Source organism: Cannabis sativa, chromosome 5 (assembly GCF_029168945.1).
Source record: "Cannabis sativa cultivar Pink pepper isolate KNU-18-1 chromosome 5, ASM2916894v1, whole genome shotgun sequence".
NCBI lineage: Eukaryota > Viridiplantae > Streptophyta > Magnoliopsida > Rosales > Cannabaceae > Cannabis > Cannabis sativa.
The window spans coordinates 56490699-56507279 of record NC_083605.1 but is presented as its reverse complement, the minus strand read 5'-3'; the positions used below and the strand labels follow the sequence as shown (position 1 = coordinate 56507279).

Here is a 16581-nt window from a genome sequence, read left to right as displayed (position 1 = left end):
TATAGTCAAATCCCATTCCAAATATTACTAAGCCACTCCATTCATGAACCACCAACTGTCGGGGACTACAAATTGCCACAAACTGCCAACCACACGTCTGCGAACTACCACTAACAAGCATCTATCTACAAAGTCAAGATAGATTAAGAATAGTTTCAATCTGTGAGAAGCTTTACAATGGAGAAGAATATTTCAACAAGAAAATCAAACCAAACGAAAGTCTCAACAAAGGCTTCTTCCCCATCGAGCTATATCGAAAAGAGACAAAGAGGGAGTTCGTCTCCACTAGCACACCATCCATCTTTCGTCTTTATTAGCACCACCATTGTCGTTCCTCTCCACCGTCGAGATCTAGGATTTCTTTACAGAGTGAGATATCGATTTTATGGAGAGAAAACAAATTTTTTGGACAGATATGGATGTTTCAAAGGGTGTAGAACTCATATTCGATCACCTAGCCGAATTCGGCCATCTGCCTAGTCGTCTGCTTGGTCGTCCACCTTCCTTCTGCCTAGACCGAGAGAGGAAGAAAAAGAGAGGGGGAGGAAGCTAAGAATAAAAAATAAAAAATAAAAAATAAAAAACAAAAATAAGGATGGGCTAGGATTTCTTGGTTTTTGAGTTGTAAAGTGTATTAGTTACAAAAATAAAAAATAAATAAATAAGTTATAAAGAGTATTAAATGTGAGCTCAGTAAATGCACAATTTTCTTTCTTTATTATTTTTTTTAATTTATTTTGAATTCTTACAGCTAGCATTTATATATTTATAAAAATAAAAAACAAAAGTATATTATTTATGGAGTTTATTTGTCAATTTAGGATTATGATATAGTGACGTGTCAAGTGGGTAAGGACACACTTACCTAGTCACGCCTGACGCGTCACTATAGGTAAATATTTTTTGTTAAAAAAAATAATAAAAATTATGAGAGTTATTTTTAGTGACTGTTCATATTTTTAGTGACCCGAATTGTAGGATACTAACACTAAATTTTTAAAATCTTTTTGTGTGGGTCACTAAAACTCACCCTTAACCCTTTAGTGACCCGCACTTTTGAACGGGTCACTAAAGAATGCCACTAAACCCCAACTTTATAGTAGTGAATAATAATAATAATAATAATAATAATAATAATAATAATAATAATAATAATAATAGGGCTTTTATATTAAACCTCACTTGAGGTTTGAGGTTTGGCATACCTCATGTAAGACAAAGAAAAAAGTACCGGTTCTTTAGGTTACATACTTGCATATAACTTATTCCAATCCTTAAACTACACCGTTTTGTAGGGTTAAAAAATATAAAAATTTAGTTTTTTTTAGTTTTTCGAAATTATGTATATAGTTAGGGGTATTTATGGAAATTTCTTTTATTGTTGAGTTGTATTTTCTTTAAGCTATATTGTATTTGATTTGAAGGTGTGTTGTCTCTTCTCTCTCTCCCACAAGTTATCCCTATCCTCTCTGAAATGCTCGTCTCCGCCCCGAGTGATCATCAGCAGCCAATTGATAAGGATCATGACGATGTTTGGAATAGTGGTGCGCCGGGTCTCGGTACGGGTGCGCTGCATCGGGCGGCGAGGGTGATTATCCACAACTTAGAGACAAGAAGTATGTACTGGGGTGGAGGTAGTGTAAGACAACTGATCTCTTTCTCTTTTCCAAAAAAAAAAAAAAAGACTAGAAGTATATTTGTATTTGTATCAATACATTAGGGGCTTTACTCAGGGTTTCTAATTGTCTCTGACTTTGAGTCTGGCCCAATCAGTGGAAGGCTTTGTTTGAAGTTGCTATTGGTTCGCAATGTATAAGGGGTAGAATTATATAGTTTTGAAGCTTTAGACAGGATGTTTTAGTTGTTATGGGATATGGTTAAAATGTATTGGGTGGCTCACATTAAAAAACTAAAGTCTGTTGAAAAGTGTCATGTGGTAACATGAAGATCTATTTCTAAGTTAGTCATGTGGTACAATTTTACATCTTTATTTTCAGTTCATATTAAAATCTAGGGATAGAGCTACGGTTTCCTCTGCCATTAGTGTGTACTTTTAATAAATATGGAAGGAGGTAACTCACGGACATCTCTCTATATTCTGCCTATTGCTTCTGTTGGTACCAGGGAGTCTATCATTTGTGATTATACTTTTGTTGATACTTTTCATCGTTTGCAAAGTTTTAAGCAAAGTGCTACTTGGATCAAAGAAATGCAAGTTTAAAAAGAAAAATAAATACCTAATGAGAAAATGTTGTTTGAACAGAAATAGAAATGGTACTTTTTTCAGCAATGGGTTTACAGGTTTATCATGGAGGATTCAGTTTGTTTTGATGTTTAACATTTCAATATTATTCTATGAATATGTTTTGCATCAAATATGTATATGTGTGTTTACTCAAGCATGCGATGTGTATTTGGTTTAGGTAGGAGCACACACTGAAATAGAACTTGAAGATCGAAAACTCAGAATTGAAGATGCAAAAAATGCCACATTTGCTGCTATGGATGAAGGAGTAGTGCCTGGTGGTGGCGCCAGATATGTACATCTTTCAGAACTGATTCCTTCCTTTAAAATTACATTTGATAATTTTGACAAGCAAATTGGTGCTGAGATCACTGAAAAGGTATTTTTTGTTTAATTATTGAGTAATCGTTTTATTTACAGGAAGACTCTTTATTGTTTGCAGCTCAAAAGATTATTCAAAGAGTAGAGTAGAGTAGAAACTGTCATTCAGCATATGTTGGATTCAATGATTGTAAATTTGTGTATTCTTTTTAACAAAAAGTTGGATTCAATGATTTGTTCTTAATATGTATTTATCTGCTTAGGCTGGAGGTGCCCCAACAATGAACATATTAGTAAATACAATGGGCAGCATTGAAGAATCTCTTAAAAGCAATGATTGGTCAACAAGAGAAGCTCATACATTATCAACTCATGAAGAAATGGATATAGCTCATTACATTAGCCCCCATATGGCTGTAATGTATAGGTATTATTTAGCTTTATTTTTATGCTTTTGTGCTTCAAATTATATAGCCTAGCTTGTGAAACAGTTATCCTCCACCACAAGTGAGGGTCATTAATAAAATTTGGAGGTTAGTCCAACACATATGATATTTGTCACTTTTTCAAAAATAATGACAAAAAAATTATTAATTAATTAATAATAGAGTCCATTATAATAAGTTGGCTGTGTATAGAATATACATATATATATCTGCATTGATTTGCATTAATGAAATGAATTTGATTGTTGATAATCAAATAATAGATGAGAAGTTAAAGTTATAATGAAAATATAAATCATAAATTCAGCATTATCAATAACCAAGAAGATAGGTTAAAAACTAAAAAACCACGATTCAATAACCAAAGTATAAGTTTGCACAAGATTTTTTTGATAATTAGTTCATACATAATGAAACTCTGATTATAACAGCACATATAAAATGGTTGTAGGTTGGGAATGTGCTTGAGTCGTTGTTGTGTGTGAATTGAGCCTCCTAATTGTTTCGATCAACCTTATTGTTGTAAAAGTTGTTAGTGTCGATTGGTTGGGGCTCGCTAAACATGAAGGGATGTATCTTCTGTGTTTTTCAAAGGGTCTTCTTTGTATGAACAAGTTGACCTGTTGTGGCCCAATTGATTGCAAAGGCGACACCTTTTTTGCTTCCTCGAAAAATCTTCTTCAATAGTGTTGTCATTTTCTTTTGCTTTGCCTTTTTTTGCCTCACGACCTTTTGTCTTAACTATAACTGGGTCTTGTACAATTCTCCGTTGTATGTATTCCCCTCTTGTGGTAGTTATTTCTGTTGGAAATTATTTTACCAGGATCTTAGATCTACTCACAAGTATGTTTATTAACATCTTAAATATGAACTTTCTAAAACGATAAAATAAACACATATAAAGTTTAAGAAACCTTACATTGGGTGCAGCGGAATAATATGACTCCTTCCGTTCAGATATCTAGCCCTTGATTCCTTTCTGTAGCAGAGCATTATCAATATCTGAACCTGGATCTCTTTCTCTGAATCTTTGATGCTGAATCTCCTTTGCTGATGATCTTTCTTCACGATCTTCCTCACTATGATTGAGGTATCACTTGATGTGTGTGGGCACTACTCTAATCACTAAGAGAGGTTCGAAATATTGAGGAAGAAAAGAGAGAGAGAGTGGCGGCTAGAGAAGAGAATGGAGGCTCAGGTTTTTCTGATTCAGAAAGTGTAATTTTCCTGAAGCCTTCACTATCTATTTATAGCATTCCTCTAGGGCTTGATTTGAATTATATGGCATTAAAATAATGAAAAAATCATTTAAAAAAGATAACACAAGTGGCCGGCCCTATGCTAGGTGGACTGGGCCTTGATTTTTGCAATTTTGCAATTTTACCACTTTTGTATCTGATTTTCTCAAAAATGCCAATTTCCTAATTCAATCATTTAAATGCCAATTCTAACTATTTAATAACTATAAATAATTATTAAATAATATTGTCATTTATCATATTTATTAATTGAACCATACAAAGTATCATAATTAACAAATATGCCCCTATAAACTCTTTCTTTACAATTTCGCCCTTACTTAGTGAAAAATTCACAAATAGACATAGTCTAATTTGAGAATTATAATTGATTAATCAAAACCAATTACATGAGTCTTACAAGCAATATTATCTCAACTAGTGGGGGGACCATGGGTCTATATAACCGAGCTTCCAATAAGTAGATCAAGAATTTAGCACTAAAATTCACTAACTTATTAATTCTTCGTTGAATCCACGCATAGAACTCAGAATTGCACTCTCAGTATATAGAATGCTCTATATGTTCCACCATATAGACACATCATTAGTTATCCATTGTTATAATCCTAATGTGATCAATGATCCTCTATATGAATGATCTACACTGTAAAGGGATTAAATTACCGTTACACCCTACAATGTATTTATTCCTTAAAACACTTGACCCCGTATAAATGATATTTCAGCTAATGTGAAATGAGTACTCCACCATTTATGTTCGTTTGGTCAAGCTCGAAGGAGATCATCCTTTGCTTACTATTCGCCAGATAGAAGCTATAGATTCCATGTTTATGCTAGCGCTCCCACTCAATTGCACTACCGTGTTCCCAAAATGTACGTATCACCCTGACCTAAAAGTAGGCTTAACTAACAAATCAAAGAACACGAATAGCCTCTCGAGATTGAGCCTAAACATATCAGGATTAAGATCATTTGATCTAGGATCAACTAGGCGATATTGACTTGAATAGATATTACGGTAAGTTTAATAAATCTAAGTCAAAGTTCAATATCGGTCCCTTCCGATGCATACTCCATGCATCCAACCTGAGCTTTACTTTAACCAATGTTCTGGAAAGAACATAGTATTTCTCCAAATACAAGTAAACTCGTTGTAGATTATCATATCGGTAAAACCCTGTGTCTGATAAATCTAGGAAACTTTATTCACATAGTCATGTTTACTTTCCAATGTGTTGACGGCACAATAAACAGGATCAAGTATGTGAAAAGGGTTTCAGATGAATTTATACATTATGTACATATAATCAAGAAATAAATCATGTGAACCATGCAACATTAAATGTTGTTTCTGATCTATATTAATAAGTAAATTTGATTATATTGAAATGAGTTTTATTTAGGGCATTAAACCCAACAAACTCCCACTTGCACTAATATAAAACAAAAAGTGCGTTTCAAATAATCTCAACACCTTGATATACAAATCAAGTGTAGTAGTAGTAAACTCCTCGTAATAGGATCTGAAAGGTTGAATTAAACACAACCTTTTCTCCACCATTACTCTTCCTTAATCACAAAACCATTGATAATGTGAAATTCCTCTCTATATGTCTACTCTCTTGGGATACTGGATTCTATACCTTTGGCAACTACTTTTGGTTAATCAGGAAATTAACACTAGTAGTTTAAGGCAATTTGGAATGGTGCCAAAGATGTATAGAACTTTCCTTAGACTGAATAAGTACCTTTCCTGCTGACTTTAACATTCGGTCTCTCTGCGGTAGACCTAGAGACTTCGATAGGTTTTTACACTTCTCCGAAATCACTATTCCACCCCCGAGTAATCACCATCTTATCGTAAAGATTTACTAGCACATAGGCAAATTTCGAAATCTGATATGGTGTAGTCTAAGAGTTTTAAACACACCCTTATTGACTAACATATAGTTCCTCTTCTTTATCTTAGGATTTACTTGATTGTCTTCCAATGTTCTTCTCCCCGGATTAATCGATACCTACTCATTACTCCCACTCAACAGCAGGTGTCTGGTCTAAGGCATACAAAAGCATATCTAAGACCTCTCACTGTTGATGTAAGAAATTCTTTCATGGCTTTATCTTTTTTTGGAATAGTTAAGACTTTTCCTTAGATAAATAAAATCTATACCTAAGAAGTTGTGAAGCTTCTATAGATTGCCATTAGAAAGAAAATGCTTCAGCATCTTACTAAAGTAAGTTGCTTGCATTAGAGTAAGTAATTACCAGGTATACCACAAGCCATAGGTTTAGATAAACTCAAACCTATAATACTAGGAACAGGAAGTTTTGTTAAGTCCATAGAATAGACTTATTAACGAAAATTTCCTTTTATGTCCTTGTAATAGAAAACTTTAGGTCATTCCATGTGAATGGATTAAACCATAGTTCTATTGGCTTTCTTCTTAGTTTCTTATCTTGACAATCCATTACTTGTTTAAACTCACAATGGATTTTAATCACTTGTGTCTCCCAAGTCATAAGAAGGTGAGTTCCTAGAAACTCTCCCACTACGACAAGGTACCGTGAATTATGTCGAAGAAAACTAAATGGTATTGATCTCTTCGGTTGTGACAAGACAACAGAGGCAGTGGGATCATCATATGTTATAAGATGATAGAACACTTTTGGAATCAAGAATAAATATCTCCTTTATTTGCTACTTGTTTTTCAGACTTAGTCATTTTCTTAGAAAAGTAGTATTTGTTTGAACAAACACTTTCTTATCTATTGACAATGGGATGGTCCACCCCTAATCACTTAGAATAGCTAAGAAAACATGGTTAACAGTTCTAGCTTTTCTTAAGATTTTGATTAGGTCATCCATGAATCTAGTAATGATTTACATTAAGTATACAACCATTACATCATTCTGAAATTGTATTACCATAGAAGGATTTAGGCAACGACTAGTAACTAATCATCAACATGCAACTCGAAATTTCTGGGGAGGTAAGTTTGGATATAATTCAAAAATCAATTTAATGATCTTTGAACTGCATATCTACTAACTATTTCTCCACCCCTATCAGTTCGCAAGATCTTTAACCACTTACCTTAATGGTTTTAACCATTGCTAGAAATTAATGAAATTTTTAAACATTTCAAATTTCTTTGCATAAGGTATAATCTAGAGTTATCGTTTTAAGAATGCAACGAAAAACTCATATCCATCCCTGAATGTACATCCATCTTCGAATGAGATGAACTACTTTCAGTGGATATAGGCATATTAACTCTTTGCAGAGATTGATCTTGTCAAAACCACTATGAACAAGATACAAATGCCATAGATTAAGAAAATGTGGTAGTGTCTATGATGACATAGGTTTAGTTACATCAAAGAGTTCTTAGAATACTTCAAGTGGATCCTGGTCACAGAATACTTAACTCACATTCCATACAGTTTTAATCCATTAATAAAAGATGGATATTAAACACTTGAAAAAGTGTAACTGTATTGTATTCTGGAATTAGAAATATAAGAAAATTTCTATTTGGAATCTAAAATTAAAGTCAAAGACTTAAATTTATACCAAATATTATGAGTAATTCTATCTTGGACCAGCACTACTAATACAAACTCTAAGTCAGATTTGCCCATACAAGTAGGAGATTTCTAAGATTGAGGATTTATATCAATTGGGAATAGAATTTCGGGATTATAATCATATGCGTCATATAAAATGACATGAAATGATTTATAGACCATTCATCCAATGATATGTTTTGAAAGCTAATTCGAAATGAATAAGCTAAGAGGAATTAGGATAATTTCGTTTAAAATAAGAATCCAACGATGCTTCGATTAGCGAAAGTCAAAGTAATCTTATTTATATAATCTTCTTGTTTCATATCATAAAAATACTAGTCTAAGGTGTCATCAATGGATGAACAGCTAGATGTCGCATATACAATATTTATCTTTCGAGATCTAACACTATTATGTATGTCTAATGGTGAAAATCCACTAGGGATTTATCTCATTAGATAAACAAGCCAAGTTAGACCAACAATGAAGATTCGAAATTAAACTACAACTTAATAACAGAAAATAACATGGTTCAATATAAATTCATACACAATTCAGAAATTATAAGCATATAGCAAGTAGGAATGACAAGTGAAAATACTAAAACTTACAATCCTAAATAATTTCCAAGGTTTTCAACAAACTGATATCAGTGTCCCGTTTAGGCGAGAGTCAAAGCTACCATTCATTGAATAGAGTTGTCAGCTCGTCTAAAATGTTAAACATTCTAGCAACCTTTTATTCGATCAAGATTGGAATTCAGCGTTGTCCCGTTTAGGCGAGAGTCAAGGCAATTCTATCTTATGAGCTTCCACCATTGTTTCATAATTTGCAAGTCAAGTATGGTCGCCACCATTAGGGTGATCCATACCATACAAAACACTTACAAACTACTTATCATGCGAGGTTAAACGGTGCGAAATTGCTAATGAACGTTCCTCCATTAGGGAGGATTACTCACTAAAACAAACGCGGTGTAAAACCCACAATGGAGATCGAATGTCTCTATAATAAAGCTCAATATTTGAAAAGAGTTGTATTTTCTTTTATTCTCTTTATTTATTCTATTTATTTTAAATATATATTCATTTAATTAAAATTTCCAATTTAGAATGAAAAATTCTAAATATAAATTTTAATTTAATATTTATAAATTTTACTTAGATGGATATGAAAATAACATGAATTATTTCCATCTTAGTAATAATTTCCAATAAATATTTAGAAAAAATATTTAAGTTGTTACAAAATTAATTTAAATTAATTTACAACTCAAATTTAATTTTCTATAAATATATTTTGCATTTCGAAAAATTAAAGTATATAAGAATACAATTTTCGAAAAATGCATATTAAAATAAAAAATAAATCCTGGAAAAATTATTCTAATTTAATGTTGGCCCAAAATTAATTAATAAAATTAATTTACAACAAAAAATATAATTTTCCTATTTAATTAAATATATAAGAAAAATTACAAATATTTAAGTATGATGATGAAAATCAACTTAAATATTAATTTTCTATTTAATTAAATACACTAGAAAAATACTTCAAGCAAAAATATCACCTATCTAGATTTTCCTTTGACTAATTAATTCTATTTCTAATAATATACTTTAATTCAATTTATTTTAAATTAATCAATAAATGAAAAAATCATTGATTTAAGTTGATCCAAGAATTAATTAAAATAATTAATTTACAACTTAATCTATTTTTCAAGATAAAATTCGAAATTCTAGCATTTAAGAAATACAATTTCGAAAATTGATTAATAAAATAAAGAAAAAATATATTTTGAAAATTATTTAAATTTAGTTGAAAAAAAAATTTCAACTAAAAATAATTTTCTATTTAATTAAATGTCATGAAAAAGAAATATTTAAGTATGATGATAAAAATCAACTTAGATATTTAATTTTCAAATTAATTAAATGTATTAAATTCAAGAAATAAATAATTAAGTGTAGAGAAGGCTTAATTATTAATCTCTAGTTTAATACTAGGAAAAAATATATTTAAAATAAATTGTACCAAAATTAATTAATAAATAATTAATTTCACAATTTATAATATTTTCCTATTTAATATTAGAAATAATAAGTAGTCTAGAAATAACTATCTAGAAAATATCTTATTTGACTAAGTATCTTTTCCACAAAATTTGAAAAAATATCTAATTTAAGTTGTACTAGAAAAATCTAGAACTTAAATATTTTCAAATTTAAATTTAATTAAATATCAAAAATTAAGTTGTAACCACTTAATTTGAAAATATTCCATTTTAAGTTAATATTTGAAAAGATATTAACTTAAAAAAATATCTAAAGAATCTTAATAACCAATGCCTAAAATTCCTCAACTTAATTTTGAAATTTTGAATTCAAAAGATATTCAGATTTAAGTTGGTTAGTTGAAGATAACTAAATATCAACTTAAATAGGAATATTTAATGAAAAATTTAAATTAAGTTCCAGAAAGAATCTAGATGGTTATAATTCTATATTTAATTAAATACAAGAAAATACATATAGTTTAGCTTAGAATAAAAAAAATTCTTTAAACTATATTTTTCTTAAATTAATTTCAAAATAAATGAAATTAATTATGTTGCTAATCAATTTTATTAGGTTAAACTAGTTTAATTAACCTAGTACAGTCATTCAAATCAGGCAAATGGGCCTTCACAATTGGGGTGGTTTGTGTGAGGGGGTGCTGGGTTCAGTATGTCGTACCCACTTCTATGGCTCCCAACTCTCACACAAGGCCCAAAAGAGAGGAATTTAACCTTAATAAGAACAACTGTTATTAATTGAATAAGCCCAAAACTAAATGGGCCTAAATAAATTCTATCAAGAACTATGATAATTTATTTTAGCAACAACAACCTATATGTATCTATAATCAAATTAAACACATAGGCTCACACAGGCACACTTTGGATGGGTCCTATCATGTTGCTAGGTCATACACAGATGAAAGAAGATTGTAAATATACCTGTTACAAATTATTATCTTGACCAAGGGAGCCATCAGATCATTAGATCTGGCAAAAAGTAACCATGGCTATTTGCAATCAAGTAATAATAGGTTTTGAAAACTTACAAACAAGCTAAAACACATACTCCTGCAACAGGGTTAGCTGGATAGTTGGAAGTAGGATTTATTTAATTTTAAATAAATAATTTCGAATAAATAAATAATTAAATTAAAAAAAATTTAATATTCGAAAAATAATTTTAAAAAAAAATTAATTTCGGAATTTAAAATTAAATTTCGAAAATAAAAAAAAAATTAAAATTAAACCTACTTTTTTATCTTATATCTATTTAAAATTACATGATTATAAATATCTATTTTAAATTTAAATAAGGTCAAAATATCTTAAAAAGATTTAAAAAAAAATCTTAAAAGATAAGATATTTTTAAATATCTTAAAAGATAAGATATTTTAAAATATCTTAAAAGATTTTATAAATATTTTAAAAGATATTTTTAAAATATCTTAAATATCTTAAAAGATATTATAAATATCTTAAAAGATATTATAAATATCTAAAAAATCTGACCTTAAATTTAAAAAAAATATAATCAAATTTAAAAATAAGATAGATTTTTAAGCAAAAAGATAAATACTAATTCTATTCGAATTCAAATTACACTAATATCTTGAATTAATTTAAAAAAAAAAAAAATTAAATTAATTCAAAATGATAATTAGAATTGAATTAGGAATAGTAATAGTATATATACAAAACCATACAAAAAATTGGAAGTTAATTCCATGAAAAGTATGAAAAATTGAAGAAAAAGGAAAAAATCCGAAACTGTACGGACAGTTCTGCGATCGCAGGAAACTATCAAGACAAATTTCCGATTTTGTTAAATCTTCAAAAAATCATAACTAATTCAAATAAAATCCAAATTGAGTTCTGTAAAAGGCTAACTTGCTTAATTTTTTCCATACTATCCAATAAAAATAATTCCAGAACCGAAATAACAATTATTTTTCACGAAAATTTCACAATCATCAATCAATCATCAAATAACACTCAATACAACATGATACCATCCAAAGAACATACAAACAATCGTTTTAAAGTCCAAATTACATGTAAGTAAATCAATTACCATGGCTCTGAGGCCAGTTGTTGGAAATTATTTTACCAGGATCTTAGATCTACTCACAAGTATGTTTATTAACATCTTAAATATGAACTTTCTAAAACGATAAAATAAACACATATAAAGTTTAAGAAACCTTACATTGGGTGCAGCGGAATAATATGACTCCTTCCGTTCAGATATCTAGCCCTTGATTCCTTTCTGTAGCAGAGCATTATCAATATCTGAACCTGGATCTCTTTCTCTGAATCTTTGATGCTGAATCTCCTTTGCTGATGATCTTTCTTCACGATCTTCCTCACTATGATTGAGGTATCACTTGATGTGTGTGGGCACTACTCTAATCACTAAGAGAGGTTCGAAATATTGAGGAAGAAAAGAGAGAGAGAGTGGCGGCTAGAGAAGAGAATGGAGGCTCAGGTTTTTCTGATTCAGAAAGTGTAATTTTCCTGAAGCCTTCACTATCTATTTATAGCATTCCTCTAGGGCTTGATTTGAATTATATGGCATTAAAATAATGAAAAAATCATTTAAAAAAGATAACACAAGTGGCCGGCCCTATGCTAGGTGGACTGGGCCTTGATTTTTGCAATTTTGCAATTTTACCACTTTTGTATCTGATTTTCTCAAAAATGCCAATTTCCTAATTCAATCATTTAAATGCCAATTCTAACTATTTAATAACTATAAATAATTATTAAATAATATTGTCATTTATCATATTTATTAATTGAACCATACAAAGTATCATAATTAACAAATATGCCCCTATAAACTCTTTCTTTACAATTTCGCCCTTACTTAGTGAAAAATTCACAAATAGACATAGTCCTATTTGAGAATTATAATTGATTAATCAAAACCAATTACATGAGTCTTACAAGCAATATTATCTCAACTAGTGGGGGGACCATGGGTCTATATAACCGAGCTTCCAATAAGTAGATCAAGAATTTAGCACTAAAATTCACTAACTTATTAATTCTTCGTTGAATCCACGCATAGAACTCAGAATTGCACTCTCAGTATATAGAATGCTCTATATGTTCCACCATATAGACACATCATTAGTTATCCATTGTTATAATCCTAATGTGATCAATGATCCTCTATATGAATGATCTACACTGTAAAGGGATTAAATTACCGTTACACCCTACAATGTATTTATTCCTTAAAACACTTGACCCCGTATAAATGATATTTCAGCTAATGTGAAATGAGTACTCCACCATTTATGTTCGTTTGGTCAAGCTCGAAGGAGATCATCCTTTGCTTACTATTCGCCAGATAGAAGCTATAGATTCCATGTTTATGCTAGCGCTCCCACTCAATTGCACTACCGTGTTCCCAAAATGTACGTATCACCCTGACCTAAAAGTAGGCTTAACTAACAAATCAAAGAACACGAATAGCCTCTCGAGATTGAGCCTAAACATATCAGGATTAAGATCATTTGATCTAGGATCAACTAGGCGATATTGACTTGAATAGATATTACGGTAAGTTTAATAAATCTAAGTCAAAGTTCAATATCGGTCCCTTCCGATGCATACTCCATGCATCCAACCTGAGCTTTACTTTAACCAATGTTCTGGAAAGAACATAGTATTTCTCCAAATACAAGTAAACTCTGTTGTAGATTATCATATCGATAAAACCCCGTGTACGATAAATCTAGGAAACTTTATTCACATAGTCATGTTTACTTTCCAATGTGTTGACGGCACAATAAACAGGATCAAGTATGTGAAAAGGGTTTCAGATGAATTTATACATTATGTACATATAATCAAGAAATAAATCATGTGAACCATGCAACATTAAATGTTGTTTCTGATCTATATTAATAAGTAAATTTGATTATATTGAAATGAGTTTTATTTAGGGCATTAAACCCAACAATTTCATCATCATTAATAATAATTTGACGTTGTTGACACAAATTTTTGAATTTGGATGTCAATGCTATTATTTCTTTTTTCGCATCCTCGTAAGTGTCCTCGTGTTTTGTTGCATATTGGGCCATACAATTGAATGCGGACGTCAAAGTTCCCCATCTTGTGGTTTGCAATACATCTGTGGGCACCCTTAAATGGGGAGTGACATTTAGATTTATTCTTGTCTTTGCATCCTTTCTCCAACGGTCCTTTATTAGTGACGGAGGAATTAGTTGAATATTTTCATTTTTCATGACAGCGAACAAGTGCCTACACGCTATCCCATCTGTCTCGAAAAGCAAACAAGTGCACTTCATGTGGTTGTTTATTTCATTCAAGGTCACCGAGTGACGTACCAAACCAGTAGGAAATCTTTCCAAATAAAATTCTCGAGAGTCAGTGGTTCTATCAATTTCCTTTGCTTTGTAAAATAGACTGTCTTTTATTTGCTCCGCCACCTTATCGTACATATTCCTTGTGTAGTACGTTGCAAATTGTTCATGGTACACACTCAACACGTCCCGTGGAATATGGGGTGATGAGTGGTTGCTTTTGAAGTCATCTTCAAGCTCATTGTGCGTATCTTTTGTAATGCATTATCAATTTGACCAATAAAGTCTCTTAGCTTGAGTTTACTTGACAAGAATTGGTTCAAATATGAATTAGTTGACTCTGATCTTTGAGTTGTCCTTGATCCAGCCATAAAATGACCGCGAAGAAAAGTTTCTGCCCAATTTCTCTTTGTTTCATACTGAGCCTGACACCAACCATTTGTTTGCAGACCGAATTTCTCCATAACTGATTTCCACTCCTGTTCCCACTCTTCTTCCTGAAAATAGTAATGATACAAGAGGTGATTCATGGCTGTTTTGAAAGAGGGATTTGGGACTGCTTTTGAGGCATTGGTTGATATGTGCCAAGCACACAACCGGTGTACCGCATTTGGCATTACAACATTAATGGCTTCTCGCATTGCCTTGTCACCATCCGTGATAACTACTGAAGGTGGTTTGTTATACATCGCATCAAGGAAGCACTGTAGAACCCATATAAATGTTGAGGCACTCTCGTCACATAGTAAAGCAAGTCCAAAGACCGTTGTTCGAAAGTGGTGGTTCACACCAACAAGGATCAATAATGGCTTCTTGTAAGCATTTGTCTTGTAAGTCGTGTCAAAAGCCAAAACATCTCCGAAAGTTTGGTAATCTCGCCTTGAAATTCCATCACACCAAAAAAGATTTGCTAGCCTTGTCTGGTCGTCTATGCTGTAGATTCCATAGAATTGGTCATCCTTTCTTGCAAGACATTCCAAATATCCTAATGCTCCCTCAGACTCGGTTTCTGTTTCAGTCGATTTTGCCTTATCACCAATCCAATTATAAAGGTCTCTACTTTGGAAAGGGACATAATCCTGACCACCTCTTTCTTGTGCCAAATGATTTAGTATGTGACAAGTTCGTATCCCGGATCTTCTCATAGACATAACTTGCTCACCAATTTCTGTGGTTACCTTCCTGTTGGATCTTAGGAATTGGTTTTCTATGGGCAACACTAAGTTGTGATTGTGGTGTGGCTCAAAGTCTCTCACAACCGATGTATTGTTTGACCTGTCCAAATTGACTCGTATACGTGCTGGGCAACCCACTCTTGTTATTGGTTTAGCTATTCTTTTTCGATTTTCCAAGTTTATCCACTTATTTTTTCGTGTTCCCTGTCTTGAGCAAACCCAAACACGCTGCCATTCATTGTTTTCAGTGTCCTTTCTAACGTCATGTTTTCTAACACTGAATCCAATCCACCTTGAGTAGCTATAGTAAAAAGCTTCCCATAGGCTGTTAGTTGGTAGCGATTTGTTGAGTAGATCTTCTTTTGTCAGGTCCCTGGGTTCTTTGCTGATTTCGAGTTGATTGATTAGGCTTAACCAACAACTAAATGATTCATCATCTATTTGGGGTGGTGCAGTGTCCTCCATGAAATTCTGTTGTAAGGACCTGTAGTGGAAATGAAAATTTAACATAGTTTATCTTCTTTGCAAAACTATGAAATCCATTCTATTTTTACATGCAAGATTGAACGTTTTCCAGATTCTGTTTTAAATATATCTATATTATAATTCACTAAGATATTAAAACTTTCTGAGGGTGCTTCGAAGAGTTGAAGACATGAATAGAATATATTGTAGGTAATGGTTTATCTTAACTACAATACACGCATAAAAAAAAAATAAATAAATAAAAGTCACCCTGTGAATCTCATTTTACTTACCTTGTTGTAGCCAATGGTGCACTATGATATTCACCTAGTTCAGAATGACTAAATAAAATTTAGTAGTGCATATTCATCTAGTTCACTTATCGCACATAAAACTGTTTTTTAATATGTGCAACTGTGGATTGGTTAACTTCCACAAGTCCTTTGCAACTGTGGATTGTTTAACTATTCATTGGTCTTTTGCACTTTGATATATTTTACTGTCTGACAACTATGAGAAATCTATATTATGATTATATGGAAAAGAATGATAGAAAGTGTCCAAGTTTTCTCATAAAGTTGAGAAAACTTCATATGTAGCCTTCTTTTAATGTAACCCATGAGAAAATTAATTGAATCCGGCTACAATACTACATCTGACTATCCATATCCCCATTTTTATTTAAAGAGAACTATA

General features: G+C 31.5%; 2 protein-coding genes across 2 annotated transcripts; one reads left to right on the top strand and one right to left on the bottom strand.

The window, feature by feature from the left end:
• Positions 1-1168: 1168 nt before the first annotated feature.
• LOC133037952 (chaperonin 60 subunit alpha 1, chloroplastic-like) lies at positions 1169-3164 on the top strand. Its single transcript, XM_061115775.1, has 2 exons — positions 1169-1639; positions 2424-3164. The coding sequence occupies exons 1-2, from the start codon at positions 1475-1477 to the stop codon at positions 2637-2639; spliced, it is 381 nt and encodes a 126-aa protein (XP_060971758.1). The 5' UTR covers positions 1169-1474; the 3' UTR covers positions 2640-3164.
• Positions 3165-14424: 11260 nt separating this feature from the next.
• LOC133038404 (protein FAR1-RELATED SEQUENCE 5-like) lies at positions 14425-15885 on the bottom strand. The gene has a single exon (XM_061116545.1). It carries the CDS (start codon positions 15883-15885, stop codon positions 14425-14427), a length of 1461 nt encoding a protein of 486 aa, XP_060972528.1.
• Positions 15886-16581: the final 696 nt, after the last annotated feature.

Excerpts from the sequence above, each read along its gene's own strand:
- LOC133037952 (XM_061115775.1), top strand. The coding sequence starts at position 1,475 with ATGCTCGTCTCCGCCCCGAGTGATCATCAGCAGCCAATTGATAAGGAT. Across the intron at positions 1,640-2,423 it reads TGTACTGGGGTGGAGGTAGT|GTAGGAGCACACACTGAAAT; the intron begins GTAAGACAACTG and ends TATTTGGTTTAG.
- LOC133038404 (XM_061116545.1), bottom strand. The coding sequence starts at position 15,885 with ATGGAGGACACTGCACCACCCCAAATAGATGATGAATCATTTAGTTGT.